The 14,806-nt window shown below is 49.4% G+C and overlaps 1 protein-coding gene across 1 annotated transcript in view; it reads right to left on the bottom strand.

The window, feature by feature from the left end:
* HKDC1 (hexokinase domain containing 1) overlaps nt 1-14,321 on the bottom strand; it is a 38,411-nt gene extending 24,090 nt beyond the window's left edge. The window contains exons 1-6 of the mRNA XM_026504360.4: nt 14,077-14,321; nt 9,178-9,340; nt 3,428-3,576; nt 3,206-3,325; nt 1,284-1,379; nt 111-210 (exon numbers count right to left, since the gene is read on the bottom strand). Of these exons, the coding sequence (XP_026360145.1) occupies nt 111-210; nt 1,284-1,379; nt 3,206-3,325; nt 3,428-3,576; nt 9,178-9,340; nt 14,077-14,139 (691 nt within the window). The 5' untranslated portion in view covers nt 14,140-14,321. The remainder of the gene's footprint in view (nt 1-110; nt 211-1,283; nt 1,380-3,205; nt 3,326-3,427; nt 3,577-9,177; nt 9,341-14,076) is intronic.
* Nucleotides 14,322-14,806: the final 485 nt, after the last annotated feature.

The following is a 14,806-nucleotide window of genomic DNA, read 5'->3' on the forward strand; positions in this document are numbered from 1 at the left end:
CATAAACAGAAAGTGCCAATACCCTCCCACAGAATGTGCTCAGTTTGCTAAAACTAAGCCCCAGACTAGCCCCTTTTCCCGACCTGGAAAATCAAGTCAAACTGAATTACCAATGATGACACCAACTTCACAGTAGGGATCATCATAGGCGCATGTCATCAGGGTCCCCACGGTGTCATTGACCAAGGCCAGGATGTCCACGTCTATGTCCTGATGGAACACAAGTCCCAGAGGGTGTCAGGGAGCGGGAAGGGGGCATCATCCCTTTGTCTTTCCCCACAGAGGAAGCAAGAGCAGTGAAGGTGATGAGACAATCACCAGATCCTGCCTGGAAGAGATGGGGCCTCTGTCAAGTTCAGAGGTCTAGAAGAGAGAAAGGGCAGTTGGGAACTACAAAGTGGAACCCATGCTCCTGCCTTATGGGTGAAGGCCTCTGTGCAATGGAAATATGAGGGACAGACCACCAGGAACCCAGCCTTTATTTGAGAGACCCCCGAGGAAAGCATGTTTCTCCTGGGAGCAAAGCCCTCCATCGCCCATGGGGACAGCTTAACCAGCCTCAGCCAAGTGCTCTCCATGGGCAGCACCAGGGATGTCTCATCTGGGTTTCCCATGTTGACGAGTCAGCTTGGATTATTACCCCAAAGCAATATGGTTCCCCAAGGTTTGGGGGAGCATTCTAAAGTGAAATGAAACAATAAAAGAAAAACACAGGATAAAAGATTATGATTGCCTCTTTAAGGAGAAAAAAGACAAGAAGTGTATCCATCAAAATATTGCTCTTGCTGTCAGGATAACAAATAAGCTGGGTTTATTAGTGCACTTCTCAGCTCAGCAAGGAGCATGTCTTGCTTCTTCAGTTTAGATTATTATAAAATTTATTTGACGAATAGAGATAACCCATGAATAGAAAAGAAAATAGGAGAGACAGCCAGACTGGAAAGAAAGTGAACTTTTAAGCTCAGAGAGGAAAGGTGGTTAGAGTATTACGCATGCACGGGGTCTCACTGAGACCCTCTGAGGGGGCCGTGGCAGCTGGGGAGGTCCCAGGGAAGTGTGGGGCCACATTTCAATGCGGCCACTGGAACAAGCGCCACGTGCTGAGGCTCACCGTAGGTTTACCCAAATTGGTCACAACTGGTCACATCTATACCACAGTGAGACCTGCCCCAAGATCAATTCTTTCTCTGATTCTCCTTCTAGGACACGCACAGTAGGAGACCCCACCTGGAGAGAAAGGGGCTAGGACTGGGGGAGCTCCCACACTGAGGCGAACCCCTCACCTTGTGTTTTCTCATGGCTTTGGTCAGACAACTCACGACATCTGTGTCTTGAACTCCCCGTGCCTTAAACTTCTTGGTCCATGAAAGCAGGATCCCCTGGGGGAAGATTTCAAAGCCAGGTAAAATGAAGAAGGCGCTCAGTTCTGAAAATGAGTGGCAAAAATTTCTCGCGTAAAATGCATCCCCACAGGCTTCTCCTCGTGAAGCTGAATCGCCCCCAATTCTTTCAACATTCCTTCCAGATGCTTTTTCTAGCCACGTAAACATCTTTATTTCATCTGAGCGGTTTGAAACAGTATACGTAGTGGCAGAAAGAACAGTCGCGGAGGACTTGGACTCACAAGACATTAGTCAAGTCATTTAACCTCCCTGAGCCTCAGTTTGCTCATCTGTGAAATGGAGAAACCTCATTTCCCTGCCTCTGTCACGGGAACGCTCTGACGGAAATACCTGGCCTGTGGTAGATACACATTATGTGCACGGAATGCGTGGTTGCCAGGTCCACAAAACAGAACTCACCTGCTATTACCTGGCAGGACTCCCTTGGGAACTTACGTTCAACTTAGAAAAATGGTTCTCTATTTGCATTATCAATTATTTGCATAAAATTGGTGTTTCCTGGGGCACCTGGCTGGCTCAGTCAGAACATGCGACTCTTGATCTCAGGGTCATGAGTTTGAGCCCCATGTTGAGTGTAGAGATTACTTACAAATAGTATCTTTTTTTAAAAAATGTTTTTAAAAATTGGTGTTCCTCAAGAGTTTTGTAAAACAGCAAATAATCATAGAATGTTTCAGACTGGAAGAGAATTTTGGAGATTGAGAGATTTGCCCAAGGCCACACAGTCAGAAATAGCGGAGCCCAAACTCACAGACTCCCCGACCACACCCTCCCAATCCTCTCAGTTTATGGTGAGATTTACAGAGGAAGGAAACTGCTCTAGATCTCACAATGAGTGAAGGACAGAGTCCAACTGGAATGCAATGGTCAGATTCCTGTCCGGTGACCAGGGTTTTTTCCTGCAGCACAGCGCTACCTAGTGGCCGTCCTCCCTAACTTCTGCTTTCATGGGTCATTGGAACATCCCTGCTTCATGGGATAGAGGAGTAAGAGACTGCAGGGTGGTGTCCCCCCAAAAAGGGTGTTAGGACAATGTGGAACCTCTTGGGGGCAGTGACATTGTCACTCCAATGACCCCACCTGCATCCTCCTCCCAAGGGCTCACTGGAGAGTGAGACTCCCCCAGCCTTCCTGCTCTCATCGGGGGTGCTAGGGGTGGTGCCCAGACCACCAGCATCCACATCCGTCACCCAGGAAGCTGTTTGAAATGCAAATCTAAGGCCCCACTGATTAAGAAACTCTGGGGTGGGGGCGCCTGGGTAGCGCAGTCGTTAAGCGTCTGCCTTTGGCTCAGGGCGTGATCCTGGCATTCCAGGATCGAGTCCCACATCAGGCCCCTGGGCTGGGAGCCTGCTTCTTCCTCTCCCTCTCCCCTGCTGTGTTCCCTCTCTCGCTGGCTGTCTCTCTGTCACATAAATAATAAATAAAATCTTTAAAAAAAAAAAAAAAGAAAAAAAGAAACTCTGGGGTGGGGTCCAGCAATCTGTGCCTAGCCAGTCCCCCCGGGGATTCCCATGCAACCAAGTCTAAGAAAGGGAGGGTAACAACCATTCTGTCACTTTGTGCTGTGCCCATGTCAAGTGCAAAGTCAAGGCTGCTGCATTTACGAGTTCTCTGCCTCACACTTCCACCTCACTGTGCAAAAAAAAAAAAAAAAAAAGAAAAAGAAAAAGAAAAAAGCAAGACAAGAAAACTCCTGCTGATCTCTCCTGTTCCCAGCCTGACTCCTGAGCGCGCGCACGATCTCCAGCCCCGAGCCCCAAATCTTCCGCAGCTTCTTGCCTCCCCGGCACGAACCTTACCTCTTCCAACTTAGTCTGTCTGCATGGAAAAGAGAAGGTTAGGCCAAGGGGCAATTTCTTATGCTTCAACCCTTTCGTCTTCATGAAATCTGCCAGACAGTCAGCTACGTAGTCAAACAGCTACAGAGGAGAGAAAACACAGGACACTGGGCTAAGGCACGGGCGCTTACAAACTTGATGCCAAGGCCTTCCCCCCGCTTCACAGAGCCCCTGCCCCAGTACCTCGGAGCCATTGCCTCGGATAATTTCATTGGGTGTTGGGTAGAACTGACTCTCCATCTGGACGTTTCTTTTCCCCTCTTGAGAGACTTGTACCTTCAAGACACGAAATTTGGACCCTCCAAGATCCAGAGAAAGAAACTCCCCATTTTCTATTAAAAAAAAAAAAAAACAGGAAGAAAGGGTATCATTTATTGAAGGCTGTTCTATGGCAAGCTCAGCTTTAGAAGTTGGATATGTAATAAATGTCACTAAGTCTCACAACCACCCCCACGAGCTGAGTGTCATTACGCACACATGCTGAGACACTAGAAGTGAGCCCTCCCAGCAGGGGGCAGAGCTGGGGCGTTACCCAAATCTGCCCCCTGGGCCATGCTGGATGGCATAAATGTGGACAAGGCAAATGTAAACCTGCTTCAGGCAGATGGTACCAGAAATGGGCCTTGAGGGTGGAGCCGAGTCAGCACACCCCAGCCAGGCCGGGGGAGCTGATACTCCAAGCACAGGCAAAGTGCGGGTAAGGTGGGAGGAAAAGGCAGGGAGACGTGCGGGAAGGGAAACCAGCCCCATACAAGCTTCAGTCTCATGGACAGACGGAAAACACCCCAGGGAGAGAAAAGAGACAGGGACAAAGGATGGCCCTTACTGGGCCAAGAATCTTCACATTTTGGGCCAGACCCAGCCCTGTGCAAGACAAAGGCTATTAATATGACACATGTGTTAAGACAAGGCAGCCCACTCTGGTGACTTGAACTCAGAATCCAGCCAGGACTCCTGCCAGGACACCTGCCAGTCTTCAGCATCAGCCACAGATACGGGAGAAGAATGCAAGTGTGCACACTTGTGAACCAACAAGCCTTCATAGAGAATTCTCTGTGCCTGAAAAGTGGCACCAGGCATGCTTCGTGATATATGCCCAGAGCACATGTGAGTAAAGTTCCATGACCACAAGTCTGGTCCCCTGGTGGCCTCGTTTTGTACCATGTGACCTAGATACAGCTGCATGGAGATAAGGGACCAGCTGGCCATTCAGATTTACTCTGTGTGACATGTGAAATAAAACAGTGAGAAGTTACTAGTTCGTGGTCAAGACTGAAGTAGAAGCATCTCCCACACCAGAGGTCAGCTGCGTTGTCAAGGTGGCCCCATGTATATAGACTGAAACCACAGAGGAAAACTCAAGTCCCACCCAGTCTCCTTGCGACCTGAGTGGACCACAGCTCCCACCCTCGGAGTCCCATGAGACCCCGTGTGTCCCTCTTTTTGTTCTCCATGTCCTTGTACAACAGACCTCCTTTTCTGCCCTGGCTCGACTGGGTTCTGTGTTCCTGGCAATGCAAGAGCTAGAGACAGGTCCTCCTGAGCAGAGCTCTGCAAACTCGAAGGTGCGTATGACTCTCCCAAGAATTTTAACATGCAGACGGTGATTCAGTGGAGGTGGGGTCTGAGATTCTGGTGTTGGTGGTGTTGTTGTTTTAAGTTTATTTATTTATTTAAGTCATCTCTACACCCAACATGGGGCTTGAACTTGTGACCCCGAGATCAAGAGTTGCACGCTAGCAGGGCGCCCCAGAGATTTTGTATTTCTTAAGCAGGTTCCCAGGTACTGCTGCTGCAGGTCTGTGAACCACAGAGCAGCAGGGGCCTCAGTCATTTCCAGACCCAGCCAGCTGGATCTTTTGTTTTGGAGATTATCTGGAAGGCAAGATTCTTATCGCCCTAGATCTGCCCCCAAAGAAGCTTGATGGAGCCTTTTATTATTCAGGAAGGGAATCCAGAGACCGAATACTAGGCAACTTTTGTTAGCATTCACCACATACCAAGCAAGAGATGCTTTCACAGATGTTATCTTGTTGAGCAGGAAATAGGGTAGATCGCATAGTCCACGTGGGAACACTTACTGAGCTAGACTCTGTGCCAAATACCATGTCAGGTGCTGGGAAGCACTGGGAGCGCTATCTAAACCCCAGAGAAGGCGGGACAGAGCTGAGTGCAGAAAACGCCAGGGAGGGAGGGGGCCAGCCAGAGGGGGTCCCATGGAAAGGAACTGGAGCCAAGCAAAGAGCTCACATAGGGAGAGTGGGGTCTGCTTTTGAGGAAGGAGGGAGGCGGAGCCAGCCCCATATAGAAAGGAGGCTAGCAGGTAGTCTCAGGATAAACTAGGAAGGATCTGGAAAAACTGGCCCACCCCAAAGAGCGTGAGCTTTCTCCAGAAGGTGGGGGCGGGGGGGGCAGAGAAAGATTTTAAGCCAGGGAGTGCCAAGCTCTGATTGAGATTTGGGGGAAATGCCTCTGGCACCAGTCAGGATAGACTGGAGGATTTTCATAAAAGAGGAGGTTCCCGTGCTTCAGTTCAGGTTGGAGGTGATCTGTGAACCCTCGTGCAGTATAGCACGGATTCCTTCCTTCCTCTGGCCCCCGCCGCCCTTATCGTTATCAGTGTGCAATCACCTGGCTTCTCCGGTGACTCAACACGCAATTTCCTGGAAACCACTTGGCGTGATCCCTTCTGCAACTTTGACCCCAGAGAAAGGACTCACTGGACCCTGAGGGAGGAAGGACATGCCTAGAAAAAGAGGCAACAGCGGCGGAGGGGCTGTCAGGATCTCTACAGCAATTCCGATTACTAGGACCTCCCGTCACGGGGACGGAACACGCAACATGGTGATCCTAGTTAAGAATAAGGCCTTGCATATTTGAAAATTGCTAAGAGAGTAGGTCTTAAAGGTTCTCATCAGAAGAAAAAAGGCATTTGCAACTATGTGTGTTGCCGAACGTGACTGTGGTGATCACTTCGTGATACGTACAAACATCAAATCATGTTGTACACCTGAAACTAATATGATGTTACAGCAATTCTATCTCAATAAAAAAATTTATAATAAAAAGATAATGATCTGCTTCTGTAGATAATCCTTCTGTGAACTTCCAGTGGCTCCCGGGTTTCCTTCCCCTCATCCATTCCCAGGGCTAATGCGCTGCTCCTTCCCATTCCCTAGTGCTGCGTGTCCCAGAGATGCTCAGTGACTGGGCTGATTCCTAGAGATTCAGACCTGAGAAACCGTAGGTTTAGAAATGGTTCCAAGTGCATCTTATACTAGGGGAGGAGAGGGGGACCCCTGTCCTAAGGCAGACCCCTAGGCCCATCAGCCAACTACATCAGGACTCCCTGGGCTTCCCTTCAAGGCCCCCCTCGGTAGCAGCAGCTGGAGTCAGGCCTAGAGAATCACAGTCCCCCTCATGAGCGTGTCATGGACACCTTCGGTCCCCCTTCCCTTGTGACTGGTAGCAGGTAAGGCACAAATGCTAACTCTTCTCAGTCGATTGCGGCTCCCTGACGGAAAGGCTGGAGGAAACTAAATCTCTACTGGGTTACCCCCTCTCAGGTAGGTTTGGATGAGAGGAGGGGAACTAGAGAAAGTAAGAGAACTCAGGATTTCTCTGGAAACTGCATACATTTTTAAAAATGGAGGCCCCAAAGGATTAGTAGCATTTTATTTGTTTGCTTTTATTGTTAGTGACCATGAAATTACACCACCAGCTACAGAAGACTTGGGGCACTATTTTGGAAATTTTAAAGCACTCCTTCCACATGACTTCATCTGATCCTGACAGCCCTGACCTTTTTCGGATGCGGACAGGAATGCAGTGGTCCTGGGACTCACCGAGGCCCCCCGGCCGCAGGGACTCTGGGCCCCGAGACCTCACTGCAACAGGCTCACTGGTGAGATTTATAATGTGATGAGAGGCTCTGAGGAGACAGCGAGGAAAGGAGGTGGTGCCTCCAGGCCTGAGGAGGGGGGTTTCTAAAACTTGGTCCATTTCACTTCCAAGCCTTCCTGAAGCAGCCAGAGCCAGGAAGACCCATCCATCCCAGCATTCTCCAGGCCCTCAAAGCACTTTCCCTTGCTTCTGGGGACACGCCTCTGCAGGAGGAGCCAAAGCACAGGAAGCCAGGAGGACTTCACCCTGGTGCCCCCCCACCCCACCCCCCGACACACCCATGACCCTCGTGCTTACTCTGAATGGCCCCAGGATGACCTGTCAAGGACCACAGTCCCTTCGGTACTCCCATAGGGCAGTGTCTGGAACTCAGCAGATTTCAAAGCAGGACTGTCTCTAGCCAAAGCTTATGCCCCTCCAGGGTGGACATAGTCCACCCTGTCACCCACCCACCAGTGAGGGAAGAGGCTTCCCCATCACACTTCCCGGGGACCTCTTGAATGGCAGAAGCTACTTTGACCCCGTCATTGGCCCAGAGGGGCCCAGAACCTGGCTAATCCAATCAAAGTCCCTGAGAGCTCCCCAAACTTCAGCCCCTGCCCTCTCAAGGGCCCCAAAACCCCCACTGGAGCTTGGTCAGAGCACTGGGACCCTGACATTGGTCCTCCGTGCTCTCATCTGACCTGGGCATAACAGTTACACCTCAGGGTTCTTATGGGGATTATGTGAGATGGTGCGTTCCTAACACCCCTGGCCAGAGAAGGGGCCTGGTGGGTACCAGTTCCTGTCCCATCTCTGGCTCTGCCCAGAGGCTGAGAATGGAGGAGCTGGATGGAAGCCCGTGGGTTCCCACTAAAGGTCTCTAGGCTGTGGTCAGCTAAGTAATAGTTCCCCAAAGATGTCCACATCCTAATCCCCAGATCCATGAGTATGTTAGTTAACATGGCAAGGGAAAATAGGTTACAGATGGAATTAAAATTGCTCGTCAGTTGACCTTGAGGTTAGGAGATTATCCTGGATTATTTGGGTACGCCTAATGTAGACACCACAGTGAAATGGCCCAATGTGAAAGAGGGAAGCAGAAGGGTCAGAGTCAGAGGGAGATTTAAAGGTGCTATCTGGCTGGTTTGGAGATAAAAAGGGGCAGGAGCCAAGGAGTACAGGCGGCCTCTGGAAGCTGGAAAATGCAAGGAAAGAAATTCTACCCTAGAGCTTCCAGAAGGAATGCAACCTGCCAACATCATGATTACAGCCCCATGAGACATTTCAAACGTCTGACCTTCAGGGCTGTTAAGAGAATAAATAAGCTGCTAAATTTGTGGTAACTTATAACAGCAACAATAGAAAACAAATACAGAGGCCAACTCTCTCATTTCACAGATAAAGAAACTAAAGCTAAATATTTCGCCAGAGGTCACTGAGAAATGTCAGAGCTGGGCCTAGAGCCCAGGTTTCTTGAATCATCGTTTACTCTTCCTTCCACTGCATCATGTTCTCTTCCCTTACTTCCTATCTTGGGCCTAGAATCTAGATACTTAGGCATGAAATACCATTTATTTTCCATTTGGCAAATATTTCAGGGCCTAGTAGGCATCAGGGACCATGCTAGGTGGTCAGAACACCAGGGGAAGAAGACACAGTCCTCATGGAGCGTCTGCCCCGTAGGGAAACTCACGCACGGCAGGGTGTCAGGACAAGCACCTAAGCTGGCAGGGGGGGCTCCTACACGGAGGCGGTGACCTCTACCCTGAGCCCGAAAAGCTAAGCTGGTGTTCACAAGGGGAAGGATGTTGGGGTGCTCCAGCAAGCAGACAGAACGTGTGGGGCCAAGGCGCGCAGAGCAAGAGCAGGGTACATCTGGACTTTGGTTCAGAACGTTTGGTATTGAATGGGCCGAAGCACAGAGAGTTGGGGAGGAGTATGCACAGAAGGCAGGTGAGATAACCCCGGTACAGGAGCAGACTCCAGGTGCCCACCAGCCAAGAAGAAAGCGGGGGATCAGGGTCCTGGCAGCCCCTGGCCCCACTCACCTGAGCCATCTGGAATGGCCCTGACAAAGGTGGGCAGCATCTTCACGGCGGCTGTGGGGTTGGTGTCCTTCCCCAGGCCCTTCTGCATTTCAGCCTGGAAGCGAGTCATGATGTCCAAAAGGGTCTCATCGGAGAGCCGCATGTCATACAGGAACCTGTCCACCTGGAACAGACGCCAGGGTGACCAGGGATGCCTGCTAGTGGGGGGGGGGGGGGGGGAGGGGCTTGTGCTCCAGTCAAGGCCGTAAATTCCCACTCCCATCACAAAGCTATTTTTCTGACTCTGGGGACAGCTTCATGGTGTGGAATCCCAAAGGTTCCTTGCCTGACCCCTCACCAAGCTGGAGACAAGGTAGGGAGTTGGAAGAACAGAATGGAATGGAAAGTTGGGAGGTAGGAATTTATTCCTCTGAAGGGCAAGCTCTCAGGAAGAAAGGATTCCCCCATTTTTCTGATGGAACAATAGAAGGGCAAAAGTGACAAAGGATTCAGGGTTTCTAATTCCCAGTTCAGGGCCTGCACATTGTCCCATTACCTCTCCACGGCAGGAGACTAGCTAGACCTTGAACCTTAAATTCCTAAGCACAGAACCTCTCTTTTCCAATGATGACGATATATACCCAAACTTGTTTCCTTTTGTTTACGGGCTGCTAGGAAGCTCAGAGCTAAATTCAGTTTCCAACTGCAATCTGTAAATTCTAGTTCTTTGAATTTTCATTCTGTTTTTAACTGAGGTTGTTCTAATTAAGATGAAGTTTAATTTTTAAAGCCAGCTCAAATTGCTGCTGGAAATGGGTGAATGACACTCAAGTAACCAGGAAACGGAGGCAAAAGACCACTGCCCTAACGGAGGGAAGTTAGAAAAATCCCTAGGGCTATGCCCAGTCCACCTGACTGCAGCGGCATATCAGAAATGGCGGAACAGCTTCCCCCTCATGCTAACGCTCATCTGCAGTGGCGGCCTGGATTGCCCGGGCTCACTGGAGTGGATTGCTGAGGGGGCAGGGGTAGGGAGGGGCGCAGATGCCCTGTATTTGCCCCTCCTGCTTTATACACATACTGAGCAACCTCTCTACCCATCCAGGTCACAAGGAGACTTGACCTCAGCACATTCCTGGAGGAATCCCTCTCCCACACTTTTCTCTAAAGCTAAGAACATCTGTTGAAGTCTACAGAGTGCTTTCACATACGTCACCTCATTTAATCTCCCTGACATTGCTTTCAGGCAGCCGGTGAGGGCAGAGTTCTTGCTTCTGATTGAGAGGTGAGGACCCCAAGGCTCAGAGCCATGACACAGCAGTGGCGAGGGGTACACTGGGACTAGGATGCAGTCTCCATACTCCTTGCCCCACTGCCTGGTTTTGCTTCACAGCTCCATGCAGGACACGGGAGCCCAACAGAGATATCACACCAGAAGTGCAGAGGCCACATAACCTGTATCATAGGACAGGTGCCTAGCCATCAGCCAGGCCCAGTGGGCAGGCATCCCAGCTCAATCTGGGGCCAATTCGGAGACCCAAGGCAGTGAAATGGCCCATGGCTGTAGGGATTTGGGGGCCAGAGAGAGTCCAGAAAACCATCAGGGAGCCATTAACAAAAAAAGGACAATTGGGCATTCAGTGTCTTTGAAGAGATAGGATGGAACCAGGTCATGCTTCATTAAGGGCTTCCTGTTCACCCTGAGTCTGTTTATGACTAATTGGTTGGCACAGCCACAAACATGGAGAAAACCGACGGAAGGGACGTGACCCAAGTAATTAGGACTTGGGGAAGGGTAAGATGTGCTACACATCCCCATAGTGTCATCCCTCCGTAGAAGGCATGGTTTAGAGGCCCTGCTGGGGTCCTTCGCCAGCTGCAATTTACCAGAGTCATCCAGAACTCTGGGTTCCCGCTCCTGCTGTTTCACTAAGTTAAAGTCATGACAGAAAGAATGTCAAGTTAGCAACAGTTTCTTGTTTGTTGTCTCTACCTCCCACCGGGCCTGGTACAGTAGCTAGAAGGGAAGAATGACACATATGTTGGGGCAAAAAAACCCAAACCAAACTATATTTTAAATCTGAACAGGTGATCTGGGGCCTGGGTAGCCAGGCACATTTTTTGCAGACATTCAGGGAGGGTGTGTGAGTTGCAGGAAACCAAGCACACTTTTGGAAAGACTCTGAAACCATAACACAGGATATCTTCTAAACAAAAGAGCCGACGAGCAGCACATTTAACATAGGAAAAACAAATTCAAAACTGTGAGCTCAGACCTGCTGAATGACAGAATGTGGAGGCTGGAAGTGACTTTAGAGATCGCTTAGTCCAAAGGTCCCATATGAACTAAGTCATAAAAAGGTTCACCTCTTTGACCCAGTGATTTCAGTTCTGGGAATCTAACCTTATAGTAATCCCAAAGATGGAGAACATTGAACGCATTCCTATGTTTTTCAAAGCAATATCTTAATTGTTAAAAAATGTTTTCGAAAGTAGCCGAGTTATGAGGAGCATTGGATGCTGATGTAAGTGACGAATCCCTGAATTCTACTCCTGAAACCAATATTGCATGTATATTCACTAGCCAGAATTTTTTTTTTAAAGATTTTATTTATTTAACAGAGAGAGACAGCCAGCGAGAGAGGGAACACAAGCAGGGGGAGTGGGAGAGGAAGAAGCAGCCTCCTAGCAGAGAAGTCTGATGTAGGGCTCGATCCCAGAACGCCGGGATCACGCCCTGAGCCGAAGGCAGATGCTTAACAACTGCGCCACCCAGGCGCCCCCTAACTAACCAGAATTTAAATAAAAATTGGGGGGGGGGGGAAGTAGCCAAAGAGGGAAAAGGTTGAATTACAGTATATCCAACTGGACTGAATATTAGAAGATTTTAGAATGATAATTATGAAGAAATGGGAGAAATGTACATAAGTGGTTAGAATATAACGATAAGTGAGGGACACAAGATTCAGAATTGTAGGTAGGATATAACTGTAAAAACGTACTATAAGGGCTTTCACAGGGCAAATCTGACAGTGTTTGTGAGGGGGCTGGGATTAAAGGTAACATTTCCCCTTTTCGTAATGCTGACTTACTCAACTGTAAAAAGTACACATTGAAAACCTAGCCAGTCCTTCTCTAATGAGTGAACAATCTGTAGGGCAGTGACTAGACTCAACCCAATGTTATCAATAGGTCAAATAATGTCAATATACTGAATTGGAAAAGAAGCTACCAGAGTGGTTTCTCCCTCCCTCCCTTCCTGTTTTATGTTGTTTTGTCTTTGCTTTAATGTTGGTATGGGAAGATTTTAAAAAATTGTTCCAGGGTCTGAATAGTAACCCTCACAGGCAACTATAGCCCAGGATCTTGACGACTCTGGAGGCAGGAAGCACAGGAACTAAGGAGGGGATGGGCTACCTGACCCTGGAGAGAGAAAGGACCATGCCTTTTGACCAGGGGTGTTTTCAGTGCACGGAGGAGTCCATAAGCCCATGTTCTCAGAACCTGTGAGTCATCCAGCAACCCATAAACCAGACACCCATCCTATCTCAGTCACCTGTTGCTTAAAGTGGTACGAGGTTCTCCTGACTATCCCGACTCGGCTCCCTCTTCAGCTTTCTTGAAGGGGCGAGGGAAGGGGTGAGGGAAGGGTCCACTTCAGGCCTTAACAAAGGCTGACCCTCCTCCCAGAGGACCTGGAACGATCAGTGGAAGCTGCATAATGTCCCTCCTGTGCCTGCACCTGGGCTGGCGGACAAACATGTCCTTCCTGAGTCTAGGATGTGACAAAAGGTTAACCACCACAAAGGGGGCCAAGGAAATGAAATTAATTTGCAGAACCAAATGTAAAGGTTCCAATGACTCCCCCTTGGGGTTTGGAGAGACATCGTGCAGGTTTCCTTTTGCAAAGCAGGTAATAACGGAAAGTGAATCCTTCAGCAGTGCTGTGCAGGACTTTTCTACCCCCTTAAGAAGCCAGTAGAGGACTGTGAATCTAACCAGTAAATGAAAATTAAGACAGCTTAAATCATATTGACTTACAGTAGTTTGAGATTTGCTATAACTTCTAATCCAAATCTCTAATGAACAGAATTCCGTGCAGGTTTCTCCCGGCAAGCACAAGGGCTGTTACAGGGCCATGCTCTCTCTCTCTGTTCGGAAAGCCAGGAGGCATCGTGGCACAATGAAAAGAATGCTAGGGGAGTCAGAGACTTGGGCTTAATCCTCACTGCACTTGAAATACTTGGGTGACCTTGGCTAAGTCTGCCAGCCGAGAGGGTTTCTATCATCTGTAAATTGAGAGACTGGCAGCTGGAGTGGCTAGCAGGCGGGCTGGGCTCGGGCCGCCCGGAGGCAATGCCGATGGGCTCCAGCTGAGCCTTCGCAACTGTTAAGCAGCCTACCTTGGAATATATTTTGGGCAGAGGTTTCTTGAGCAAAGAATGCACACCAGCAACAGCACACCACTGGCAAACAGCACATGCCAATAATAACTGGTTCGATTATTGCACATTAAGACCCACACCCCTCTTGGTTCCCACGCTTATATTCCTTCAAGCACATGAAGAATCATATGAATCACTTTAAAAGTTCTCAAAATTTTCTCTCCCCTCCTCTGTAGCCTTTCCTCCCAAATACCCCTTATAAATCATCCTCAACCTTTCTGAAGACTCTCATCCCCTCCCATCCCGTATCTACCAGGAAGTGCCGAGTGAAATGCAAGGCTCGGGACAATGTGTAATGTCCAGCCTGTGGGAGATTCACTTCCTCCCCCACCCCCCTGAGCTCTTGACTGGTCCTGTGCTCCCCATATCTTTTCTAATACGCTTTCTTAAACCCTTCTGGACGTAGGCACAGTATCAATTAGTTCTGTCAGTGAAGAGTGAATCGGGTATCTCAGCTTTGTGAGTAAGGCCTTACCTTCTTGATCTGATCTTCCTTCAGCTTGCTGAAGTAAAATGCCATCAAGTGTACCGCAAACATTTTGTCCAAGTTTGGTTTCTCTTGAGATGGGCAGAGCTTTCTGTGCAGTGTTTACTCCTGTGTCTCCGGAGTGCTGCCTACTCCCAGTTCTGGCTGGAGGCCTCCGGGAGCTAGGTGCTGCAGATTAAATACTTCCAGGCGGCTTAGAGTTCAATGATTAAACTTCGCCCCCTCTCTCTGGTCCCTCCCTCCAGCGTACACTTGATTGTCTAATAGGAGGCTTGGGGTGGTAGCTGAGGCTTGGTGGAGGGGAGGCAGGGGATGGGTTGCTTGACTCTTTGAGAACTGGGTGCCACAAGATCTCGTTGCTAAGCAACACTCTCAAGCCAGGGCTCCACCAAGCCCACTCAGCCGAGGAAAATCTTCTGAGAAGCTGGGCGTTAAACAAAGCCAACTTTCAACGAGCTCAGCTGCTCTGCAAATGTCTGGCCTCAGCCTTTTCTCTTGAGTCCTTTTCTCCTCAACCCGGGGATGGAACTCCTGACTCCCAGCCCCTCTGCAACTGTCTTAATTAAGACTAAACACTGCCCTGGTCAGGGAGACGTCAAGAATGTTGGGGCAAGTCCCTCCTCCTTTGTGACAGAGCAGATCTCTTGCCTCACAGCCCGTGGTAACGGAAAAGAACTGATAAAAAGTGATAAGCCAGAAAACCTTGACTGCACAGGTG

The sequence above is a fragment of the Ursus arctos genome, unplaced genomic scaffold (assembly GCF_023065955.2).
Source record: "Ursus arctos isolate Adak ecotype North America unplaced genomic scaffold, UrsArc2.0 scaffold_7, whole genome shotgun sequence".
NCBI classification, from domain to species: Eukaryota; Metazoa; Chordata; class Mammalia; order Carnivora; family Ursidae; genus Ursus; species Ursus arctos.